Source organism: Salvia miltiorrhiza, chromosome 3, assembly GCF_028751815.1.
Source record: "Salvia miltiorrhiza cultivar Shanhuang (shh) chromosome 3, IMPLAD_Smil_shh, whole genome shotgun sequence".
In the NCBI taxonomy this organism is placed as follows: domain Eukaryota; kingdom Viridiplantae; phylum Streptophyta; class Magnoliopsida; order Lamiales; family Lamiaceae; genus Salvia; species Salvia miltiorrhiza.
The window spans coordinates 57,107,839-57,120,577 of NC_080389.1; the positions used below are offsets into that span (position 1 = coordinate 57,107,839).

General features: G+C 31.7%; 1 protein-coding gene across 2 annotated transcripts; it reads right to left on the minus strand.

The window, feature by feature from the left end:
- Positions 1-3,784: 3,784 nt before the first annotated feature.
- LOC131014659 (rust resistance kinase Lr10-like) lies at positions 3,785-6,964 on the minus strand. Of its 2 annotated transcripts, none has more exons than XM_057942698.1 (6): positions 6,278-6,964; positions 6,106-6,141; positions 5,964-5,993; positions 5,719-5,814; positions 5,577-5,609; positions 3,785-5,009 (listed from the first exon to the last, which is right to left on the minus strand). In XM_057942698.1, the coding sequence occupies exons 1-6, from the start codon at positions 6,447-6,449 to the stop codon at positions 3,820-3,822; spliced, it is 1,557 nt and encodes a 518-aa protein (XP_057798681.1). In that variant the 5' UTR covers positions 6,450-6,964; the 3' UTR covers positions 3,785-3,819. The 2 variants fall into 2 exon arrangements, with proteins under 2 accessions (XP_057798681.1, XP_057798682.1); XM_057942699.1 differs by having other exon boundaries at positions 5,719-5,825; positions 6,278-6,351.
- Between the last annotated feature and the right edge of the window lie 5,775 nt (positions 6,965-12,739).

Below are 12,739 nucleotides of genomic sequence, written 5' to 3' on the forward strand. Positions count from 1 at the left end.
ATTCAATCGTTATAAATAGCAATTTTGGTCGTATATTTTCACCATTTTTTTTTAATTACCGAAAATTTTATCGTTAAAAAAACATATAAAAAAATTTATTTTAAATTGTAGCAACCTAATTTTGCCCTACGACTTTTTTTGTCGTATTTTGTACTCAATCATGTATATTTTGATAAACTTTTCAATAGGTCACCAATCATGAAAGTGCTATAAGCCAGGAGAGCTTAACTTTGAAGTTTCTTTTGAATAGTCACTAATATAGAACATACATATTATTGATATAACTAATAACTATCAATTCATTTAAATTATCTTTTAATATACAATCTCGTTCATACATACCCTTATAATATGCCAAGAAGAAGAGTCCAAATCCATAGTATTACCAGAATTTCTCTTGGAATTTGTGCATAAAAAAATAAAATTAATAACTACAATGGAATGTAACAAAGATAAGTCAACTACCAACCAGTGCAGCTGAAGTCAAACGAACCACGATGAGATGGTGAAGCAGATGGACCTAACGCATTATCTATCTTAAAACTCAATCTCCTCCACCATCTCTGCAGCTCTGCTCCCATACCGCGCCAGGAATAACTTAATTAAGGATTTATTGCTAATCTCTATCTTAAACTCAATTTCACCTTCAAAATTACAATTTGACCTCGTTTTGATAACTATATCAAAACTTGAAGCTTATAAGTTTTTATCACATGAATATGATCGATACCATACGCAGATACAATGAAAAATGAGCGGGACAACAAATACGCATTCAAGCATTTAATTATTAACTAGCAGTAAGAATGTGCGATGCACGTTTAACACTTATAATTTTATACTATAAAAATAAAATGCATAGGTATTATTATATAGTTTTGAATATTATCACTAATTAATTGTATTTATTAAATTGACTTATTCATTTGATTATTATTAAAATTTAAAAAAGAAATTAATGAAACTATTAATGAATAAAATGTAAGAAAGTAATATTCATAATATACGTCTAAATAAAAATGCGTAAAGATCTATGAAAAAACATCATAAATTATCTTATTACGGAGCAAGACGAATTTTAAATATTTTCTTGTTTGATTTTGACAATTGGGATCTATTCTTCTTATTTTTGGTTTGCGCCAGAATGTTGTTCAACGACAGATCGTCGTCACTTGTAATTTCAATGTAGTCATCAAACTTTTTGTTGGCTACTCTTCTTTTTTCTTTTGTGGTTCTGTAGGCTGCAACTCCATTGTAGTTTTTTTCTTTTTAGACGCAACGTATGTTGTACGTATAATTAATGCTATTTTATTTGATAATCTATTATTTTAGAAAATTTATCAATTCATTAATTTTATTATATGATTTATTGGATGGATATATTTATTTATAAGCCTTATCAATAGCTATAGATATATATCACATAGATTTAGTGTAATATCTAATAAATTAATATATTCTTATAAATATATAATATGTAAAATAACCTTAACATAAAATATATGATAAGGGTAAAATAGGCAATCCATATGTTGTGTCTAAGGCTATTTTTTTTCTTCTTTCTCTTAAGTTGGCTCTTCTTCAATTTCTCCAACATTGATGCTTTCTATTGGTTGTCTTTTGGATGGCATTTGCTACAATATTGAGAATTTTCCGTTGATTGAATTCTTATAGACTTGAGTATTGTCATAAAGCGCATTTCTATGTACGCTTGTGTGCTTAATCCTTTATAGTAGTTTCACCCTATGAAAATATATACTCCATCCGTCCCGGCTTTTTGTATCCAATTTTAGCAGTAAATACTACTAAAATTGGATACAAAAAGCCGAGACAGAGGGAGTAATATGAATTATTTAAATTATAGTAAGTGCTTAAGTAGAAATCATAATTTACCTTTTTGATTAAACAAAGATATTCATCCACATAGCATCCTACATATACATTTGCTGCTTGATCGAACAATGTAACATGTGCATTGCAGTCGTCTTGTATAACATTTATTGTTAACTATGTAACTAGAATTATATAAAATGATAAAAATTAATATATTTTTGTTATTGTGTTACTAATTAATATATATATATATATATATATATATATAGGGAGAAGATCTATAGAGAATGCTAAATATTTTGATAATAGAGAATGCGTTCGAGTAAGTCTATAATTTCGATGAATAAATCAATGTATCGTATGAATAAGATTTTTGGTCTGGGTTCGAATCCTGATATGGGCGAGATTTTCACTATTGTTACCGTATTTACTTAATACATCTATTCATTCGTTATGTTGATTTGTTCGTAAAATTTATAGATTTATTCGTTATTCTTCATTCTCTCGAAAAATATAATTCTCCATAGATCCCTCCCCTATATATATGGTAATATTAATAATTGACTATTTAAAAAATGTGACTTTAATTTTTTAAAAAAGAAAGAAGAGATGTTTCTACACTATATCATTTTTAATTGGTAGTAGTTTTAAATTTGATAATTACCTGAGCGATGTCTCAACAACTTCTTCATTGTATTTTTTGCATATATGCACTCTCATGTTTTTTGGAGAACGATGTATTGCAATTTTTACAAGAATCATACCATATTGTTGCTTTATTGAACATGAAAACAACTCTACGTCTCATAGAAGCAAGCAAGATCTAGCTACATGTGCAATATGGATCTTTTTGTCATGGTTATCTTGAATATATTAAATAAAGTCACAAGATAATGTGCCAATATTAGTCTATCTTAAAAACTTAAGTAAACAATAAACGCAACATATAATTTAAGAGGCGTTTACTTTTCATGATTGATAATATATATGATTGAGAATTTTTATTCTCATTATTAGGATTTCTCCATTCCTCCTTTCAATTGTATAAGAATCAAGCAAGTTAGCTTAAACTTATAAATTACTAAAGGCCTTGAGATATCTCAAAGCTTCAATCCATCTTAATAATAATGGTTGGCTTATGCTATTTTTATCTATTACGTCAACCCTCAATAGTAAATGCCCCCTCACACTATCAAAATTATCCCTAGATGTCTTTTTTCCCACCCAGTGTCATGCATATTTTTACGAATTGTCTTATTCCAAACTAATGTAATGCATATGCCTATATATAGTTTGGTGGAGCTATAAGGTAAGAAGGGCCTCCTAAACATAACATAAAAGTATTAATTAATCAAAACCCGATTAATTATATTTAATTTATCACTTGATCTAAGTTTAGCATGATGTTAAATGATAATTAACATACTTTTGATATTTCAGTGAACAAAATTGATAATCAAAATCCCATTTTTTAACCCCTCGTTCCAATGGTAATTACTAATTAGCATCTCTGTCAAAATTACAGAATATCTTCAAATTTATTTTTTTTCTTATCATACATAATCTATATGTTTAGTTATAAAAAAAACTGGTAAAAAGAAAATGTAATAAAAATATCCATTACGACCAACAGAAAATATTACGTAATGTAAATCGTATTATGTTAATATTATATTATTACCAAGATTTAATTAGTTTTTAGTTATAAATATATTTATAATTAAGAGTAAGTAGGTTAATATAGTAAAGATTTGGATGACATATATCAAATAGAATTCTAATGCAATAAGTATTTTTTATAGATTTGGCATTTGGGTGATAAATAGATGTATATCAAAATAAATTTATATTTTATAAGTATATAATATAAATATATAACATGGGTAAAATAGACAATCTATAAATTGTCCCATAGAATGCTTAGGCTCTTTTTCTATTAGTATAGATTAGAACATGCCCGTGATTGTGTTGTTGTTGCATAAGTTGTCACTCTTGAACAGTAATCTCCAAAGAAGAGGCTACTGCATCATCTTCATCATGTAGCAAGCGCACTGAATCTGCACTCGACCATGTCATCCCACTTATATCCACATTAACTACACTTTGGGTCAACTGCGATGGATAATCAGGAATTAGTAGACGTTCCACATCAGCTTCCAACATTTCCAACACTTTATTCATTGGTGGACGATCATCTGGATTCATTTGTATGCACCATAATGAAACTATTGTCATTTTTCGAGCAACTTCCCTCATATTATCATCTTCATCACTATCAGCTTTTCCAATTACAATATCTTTGCCTTGGTTGATGTGATCATAGATCCAGTATGGAAAGTACTGATCGGAATCACCATTGTCTCCCATCGAGTCTCTCTTTAAGTTTACCATTTCCATCAACAACATTCCGAAACTATAAACATCAGCCTTGTAAGAGACTGCACCGATACTTCTGCTGATGAGTTCAAGAGCAACATACCCTATGGTACCCCTACAAGCAGTCATGGTCACTGCATTCTTGTCCGTGGAGAAAAATTTTGCCAGCCCAAAATCAGATACTTTGGGAACGAAGTTGTCATCAAGAAGTATGTTATGAGGCTTGATGTCGAAATGGAGGATTTGAACATCACACCCTCGATGCAAGTACTCAATCCCACGAGCAACTCCAACTGCAATCTCAAACTTTTTGTTCCAATTCAACGAGTCCATCTTTTCTGGATTGAAGAGGTATTTTTCAAGGGAACCGTTGGGCATGAAATCATAGACAAGGGCACGTTTGGAGCCATGTGCACAATATCCAACTAGTTTCACCACATTGACATGGTGTATCCTTCCAATAGTTGCTATTTCATTCATAAAGTCTTGCCCATTTCCTCCGGACTTTCCAAGCAGTTTGATTGCTACATCATGTCCGCTTCGAAGCTTTCCTTTGTAAACTGAACCGTAGCCTCCTTCACCTAGTTTGACTTGAAAACCTTTAGTCATCTTTTTAATATCCGAATAGGAGTATCTAATTGGCGCAAGATTGTTTTCACTTTGTAGGAACGATTCTACTCCCTCAAATAAGGAGAAATGCCTTGTTCGAAATTTGTGAATCAAAAGCCACACTACGAAGGGGCAAATGATGAGCCTTGGTGCACAGATCATGATGACGGTTGGAATGATGGCTGATTGTGCTGGAAAAAGAAGGTGATAGATGGATCAAATATATACTATTATATATTTGGAGTGTTTACTTTGTATGATTGAGTATTTTTATTCTTTATATTAGAATTTTTATAATTTTATTTTTTTAATGATATATGAATCAAACAAAATTAGCTTAAGTGATAGAATTATCAAAATAAAAAAGGAAGTAATCTTATTATTTTTATCTACTAATTCTTAATAGTAAACTCTAGTTACATTCTACTCAAACGAAGTATTTCAAAAGTTCAAGCAAAAACAGAGTATGTATATATCAGATCTTTGGCTTCCAAAAAAAAAAACGCATTTTTCTAAATTGTAATTAAGAAACAAATAGATACTATTAATCACTTGTTGACCCTGCTACATTCAATAAAATAATGCGCCTAAAATCTACTTATTTGTTTGAAAACTTAAACAACTGAGTCACTTAGAAATAGAGAAAAGTATAATATTAATACATAGACATGAAGAAAAGTATCAAAAAGGATTTTAAGCAGGCTTATTCAAAGTCTCAAAACTTGAATTAGTAACTACAGCAGAAATTTAAAACGCACCGTTGCTTTGGAAAACATAATTGTGCTTGTGCCCTGCAAAGATATTGAATGCATGAAATGCAAAAAGAAACATGTAAGAAAGAAGTGTAAAAGTATAAGTAGCACAACATGATCACAAAGGAAGCTAATTAAGCATTCTTACAATAACTGTATAAGGCAACATGTAATGAGAGTCCTACCACCACAGCGAATCCAATGATGGCCATTACAGGAGGGCTTATTGCTGCACTTATGAGAACTGGAACGTTTCTGACAAAATTAGAATATTTCCAGCATTCTCATCGTCACAAAGTGAATCTTTTATGCTCATATTGATACTACAAAATTGATGGACAAAATAAAACTGTAATAATATCTTAATTCGAAAAAAATAAATCAAGTGCGTACCTACAATTACCAGAACCATCAAGACAGGGCCTGTAGATAAAGAAGATAAACATTGAGGAATATCAAGAGAATATTTGAACTTCAAATATTTCCCAAATAAATTATTTGCTACTAGAAAAGGAGTGGGCGCAGGAATCCTTACCTGTAAGTCTTATGACAAAAAACTTTACGAATTCATCTGCATTTCCACGAATATACAAAAAACATTAGGAAATACATATCACAAGGATGCATGATTAATGATAGAGATGAGATTGAGAAGGAAATGGTTTTTACAAACGTAACACAATATCACATCTCCCACTATTTCTTACCCCACGTAGAGTATGAATATTCTCTGCAGTCCTGGCAGATGAGAAGGTCAAATCCATACAAGAGAGAGTGGTGGATTTCTGATAGCGATACGTTGTTGAGATCTTCAAACTCCCACGACGTCATCGCTATCAGATCTATTCCGCACATAGGCGGTACCTCTGAGGCATTCATGTGGCCGACCTTTACATAATCATATCTAGAGGCACATTGAGTAGCGATATCTGTAAAGAGGGAAGAATTCTTCAATGGATTTGAGCAGCTCAGAAAATTGATGGGATAAAGTCGCTCAACATATGGACTGCCATAGTAACCAAGATTAAAAGCAATGGTGAAGTTATAGGGATATGCTGAAAAAGTGGGAAAAGAGCAGACGGTGTCGTTTTTTATGGAAGCATGAGCAAGCCTGATGGTGTGGTTGTGGTAGTTGATCTGTTTGACGTAGAACTTATGGGTGTTTAGATAGAGGAAGGTGACATTGTTCTCACATATGCTAATTCATATCTGCGATCGCCACAGTGGTTGGGATCATCGTTGAGGCGGTAAGGGTAGCTAATGTTGCGAATAACGCCACACGCAGAAGGGCTGCAATAAGAGTACTTGGCATCACAAGTTTGAAATAAGAGAATTAAGAGAGATGAAGATGTGAGGAAGAGGATGGTTTCAGTTGTCATCTTTACCAAATGGAGTTTAGCTAAACGAGAATTATTGGCTCCATTAATAATTCAACTTAGACTATATACGTTTATTAATTATCACCCCAATCCTCCAATCATCCAACCATGTGTAATATTTAATTATTTTTTTTATTATGCATCTTTAATATTTATCTCAACTCAACCATCTCTATTTTTGTTGGTTTATATATCAATAACCACTCCAATTACCACACCACAATATTATATATAATTATTTATTATTATTTTTAATCATTATAATTTTAATAATATTAAATATAAATTAAAATATCACTAAAAATTAAAAAACAAGAAAAAATAAAAATTCAAATTACGACAAATTAAGAACATAAATTACAACAATACATACTAAGCATTTAATTTTGATCGCCAAATTTTTGTCATATATGATTGATCACATACTGCTAGCGAGAATTGAAGAAAGAATTATTGTCTCGATACATTGAAAAATTAAAAAAGAAATACTTATACTCCATCTGTTCCGCAAATAACTTCTTTATCTTTCTTTTTTGGGCAGTCCCCAAATAATTTTTTATTCATTTTAGGACACTACCCCACCACTTTTACTCTTACTTTTCACAACTTTCAATATTAATTATAACACATTTTTTCTTATCATTTTCAATACTAATTACTCCATATGTTCCTGAAAATTGTGACTTTATTACTATGTCGGTACGTCCCTGAGAATTGTGATATTTTCTTATTTAGAAATGACCCCACAAACTTTTTCTCCCACTATTTAGAAAAAGGTGTGGGACTCAATCTCCATTCAATACACTCAATAATTTTATCTTAAATTCTCTCAAAAAAATAATAATTTTGTTTCTAAAACCTGAGCTCCTCTCTTTTAGGAGTTTTCTAGCCTATTGCCTGGACGTAAGAAGTAGATGTTATATGTAAAGAGGGGAAAAAGAAGAAGATAATTTAAAGATGTGTTAAAATACAACAAGAATTATCTATTTATAGAAAATAAAAAAAGGATCATTTTTATATTTTTAATTTTTTAATACTTTATATAAAAAATATATAATTTTATTTATCTAAATATAATCCCTAAAATGAATAGAATAAAAACAAATGTCTTTTTTATCAATAAAATATAGAGGAGTGAGAGACCAGCTTGATCTCATATTTCATTCGGTCGACCATCTCCGTTCCATTCTTTGTCATTTTTTCATTTTTTTTTTCTTTTTCCTATGCGGCGTTTGACTAGTTTGCCAAACAGCCACCGATAAAGTTGGTCTTAATAAAATTCATTGACCTGTTTTTGTCAACACGTATAGGCAGTCGCCAAGTGCGAACCTATAATATATGAATAATATAAATTTATGTTTACAAATTAAAGAGTTGCTTTTGAGAATAGCTTATTTGTTTTAGTAAAATTAAAAATTGTCCACTAAAATAAAAAAAATAAAAAAATGATCATTGTTATCATTTTATCCTTTAAACATACCCCTTTTAAAATTCGCGCATTTCACAACCAGTCGAATTCACGACCAAAACTTTTTGACTATGAATTCACAACCAGAATTTTTTGGTTGTGAATTCACAACCAGAATTTATTTTTGTTGTGAATTTGAGTTTTTAAAGTTTGAATTCACAACTAAAACTAGAATGTATTTTGGTTGTGAATTCATAGATTTGGTTGTGAATTCAAGAATATTAAGCTGTGAATTCATAAACGTGGTTGTGAATTCAAGAACATTAAGTTATGAATTCATAGATTTGGTTGTGAATTCAAGAATATTAAATAATGAATTCATAGATCTAATTGTGAATTAAAAAACATTTAATAATTTCATAGGGGTGAGAAAGTAATAAAAAAAATGGCTTGGGGGTGCAGGGGGTGGAGAAGTAAAAGAAACAAAAAAAAATTGACTTGGGGGAAGAGTAAAAAATAAATAAATAAAATTTTGCTTGGGAGTAGGTGGTCGGGGGAGGGGGGGGTTGGTGGGTGGGGGGACAGGGCAGGGAGAGTAAAAAATAAATTTTTATTTTTGGCTGGGGGGGGGGGGCGCTTTGAAATGAGTGGCTAAATTTTTATATTTTAATGTTATGAGTAATTTTGTACTTTTGCTCAAAAACTAGTTATTTTTTAATATTTTTATTTCATAGGCTAGATTTTAATTTTGTCTTATCTTGGCATACTTTTTTTTAATTTGTCTTATTTATAATAATACTATTTTTCAAAATAAATATGTGGTCCATATTTTTTCTAGACACATTAAATAAGTGGTCCTTATCCACTCTACACTCTTAACACCTTATTATTAATATTCGTGTCCAAAACAAATTTGCCAAGATAAATGGAACATAGGGAGTAGTTAATAAGATTTCTTCTTCCCTTTGAACATTTAAATGATTATATGAACTCCTATGTTAACAATAAGGTTTGGGTTCAAACCCAAATATTCTCTTTTGTTCAAAAGAAAATTGATTTATTTTTCTATTGTTGGATGACCATCTAAAAAAAATAGCAATCAATTTTGAAGATAAAAATATACTTTTTTCGTCCTTCAATTTATGACTCATTTTTTTATTTTGATTCGTCCATAAAAACTTAATTCATTCTACTTTTAATAAGTTTAACTCACAACTTTTTAATTTTAATTTTCAATATTACTTTTTATTATTATAAATATTATTATTCTAGACTCATCACTCAATTAAATTAATCAATTTAAAACTATAATAAATGTGAGATTTATATTCTACTCGCAACACATTCAAACAATGTTTAAAATCCGTATAATTATGAAATAAAACGAAAATAAATGGTCGGAGGGAATGGTATTGACAAACATGGTTTTCGTACCTCAATTCCACATGATTTGTTGTCATTTCCCTTCATGTTTTGCTTGTGAATGCTTGTTTGTGCCCGAATATTTAGTTTTATGAAGATTTGATGTGTTGGTGTAGTTTTGGAGTAATTTCAGGAAAAATCAAGGATTAATTGGAGGATTTTGAAGACATGAGATTGAAGTACGTCTCGAGAGGAATCCGTGAGCGCAAACGGCGACCAAATCCGAGTCCGGACGAGGGAGAACGAAGCAAAACAAGCGGACTGCACACAGAGCCCAGTACCCCGCGGTCCGGGCCGCGGTCACGGGCCCGACCACGGGCCTCTGCTCCAAAATTGTCCAGACCGCCAGACGGCACCCGCGGTCCGGGCCGCGGCCGCGGGCCTGACCGCGGGCCCCCTCCAAAAGCTCTCCCACGGTCCTGTACCGCTGTCACGGCCGTGACCGCGGTCAAAAGGCGGAATTGTGCGTTTTTGTGGGCCCAGACGGGATTTTTAGCCCCAAAACTCCTTTTTCCCCCTCTTTTCTCATACCATTCACCATTCCCACACATTTTTCATCTTCCCCAACACTCCAATTCCAAACCCTAGCCTCCATTTCTACCATTTTCTCTCTTCCACACACAAGAACAATACCAAAATCAAAGAAAGAAGGGGAAGACTTGGAAAGGAGCTCATCAAGACTACATGATTGAAGATCAAGATTATAGGATTTGTCTATGAATCTCTATCTCTCTATATCTTTATTTATGTTTTCTTATGACTTGGGATTTGTTTTTATTATGAATATGCTTGGCTAAAATCCCTTATCTTAGGGATTAGATTAGATGGATTTGTAATGGATTGATTTCTTTGTTTAATATATATTTTGATTGTGCTTATTGTTATCTTTTCAAGCCCTAGATTTATCTCTTGTATGATTGGTTGGGCACCTTTTGTGCATTTCTAATTTGTGATTTGAATCGGGAGAGGATAATTACAATAGATTAGGAGCTTGAAACATATCATCTCAATAAACCGGGAGGTTGAGAGTTGGGTGAGGGCTTGTTGATCTTTTGTGCTCTTGGGAGTTATAGGTTAGAAATTGACCGGGGACGGCAATTATGTCCCGTAATCTACTGTTTTAGTCGTCCGGGAGGGGGCTAAAACTAGTGGGGGGATCGCCCTAGATAAGTAGGCCTTAATATTGCTTTAGATTGAAGTTCATTACGATCCATCGAAATCTAGTCCCTAGGATAACTTTCCTTCGAGTCATTCCCCAATTTATAAATTAAGTTTATTTTCTTGTTATTTTATTTACTTGCTTTATTTAGCTTTGTTTTAACCTTCAATACCTCTTCATCTTTGGTTGTCTAAATAGATTGAAAACAACTTATTAATAGTATTTTGAAGTTTGAATTCACCAATCCTTGTGGGATACGACCTTGCTTCCACTTATTGCAACTACACCGTATACTTGCGGCGTGGTGAAAATAATAGCGAACAGGTATTAATTAATTTTTTGTTTACTTAAATAGCATATTGGAAAGTAATTCAACGGTAATCGATTGGCATCGAAAAAAAATTTAGAAAGCATCAATCAGATTTGATAACTCGGTGTGGAATTTGTGCCGCGTTAATTTTTCTTTTTGTCGCAGGTTTGGTCAAAGTTTTGAAGTGTTTGGCTAAGCTTATTTTAAAGAGCTTAGAGCATCTCCAGTCGTCGAGTCGAAGGGAGCGTCGATCCGGGGCGCTGGGAGGGTGGCCGCGCTGGAGAGCCGGCCTGATGCGAGGCCGCGTCGAAGTGGAGACTCGGGGTGAAGGAGAGAAAAGATGGTCGCGTGTGGGAGACGCGCGGAAATTAAAAAAAAAACGAACAATTACAAGAAGAGAGGAGAGATGGGGGAAGAAGAATTAAAAAAAAAAACGAAAAATTTATAGAGAGATGAGAGATGGGGGAAGAAGAAGAAGAAGAAGAAGGGGTGGAGTGGGGCGGTGGGTGGGTAGGTAATTGATTTGACTTTTTTAATTCCTTTTAATTTTTAGCCCAATTTTTAATTATTGTTATTTAATTCATTGTATTGTATTTAAATTAGTAATATTTATTGTTAATTTTAATTATTGTAATTTTTTTATTATTAAAATTATGTAATTTTTTAATTATGTCTTTAATTTTATTTTAATTATTGTAATATTTAATTTTAATTTTAATGAAATTGAGAATTATAAATAAAAGTGTAGAAATATGTATTTTGTGGAAATGAGGATCTAAGACACTCTCTAAGACTCAATGCATTGGAGAGGGGTGTGTCTTAGGTGGGGACTACCATCTAAGACACCATGCATTGGAGAGTGTTTTAAGAGCTTATAAGATGTAATTTTTAAAAGCTTATAAGTTGTTAAAGTGTTTGGATAATTGAGCTTATAAACTAGAGAGAGAATTTTTTGCTAGAGAGAGAAAATCGACGAGAAATGAACTTAAATGATTAATGATGAAAATAATAAATTATAGTTGAAAAATATTTGTAAAATGATTGTTGCATATGAGATTATAAAAAAATAAGTTGGGGTAGAAGAACTTATTTTTTGAGGAGCTTATAAGCTCTTGGAGCTTATTTTTGGAGTTTATAAGCTGTTTAGGAGTTTATTTTGCCAAACATTTTGAAGGAGCTTATAAGCTCCTAAACAACTTATAAGCTCAGCCAAACACCCCCCTCTTAGTGAACGGAAGTTGGAACGCGCTTAACTTTTTATCATTTTTCTCAAAACGAAAAAACTTTTTATCATCTTATAGTGACACGAAATAATTTGATATTTTTGCATCGAATCTGACTCACTCCAGAGTATTAGTTTGATTTCACTATATGAATTACGTTCTGAGTAGACTTTAAAAATATTCAAATTAAAATAATAAAAATATATTTATTAAAATAAAAAAATTAAAAATTGGTCATATATATTTATCATTTTACCTTTCACACAAA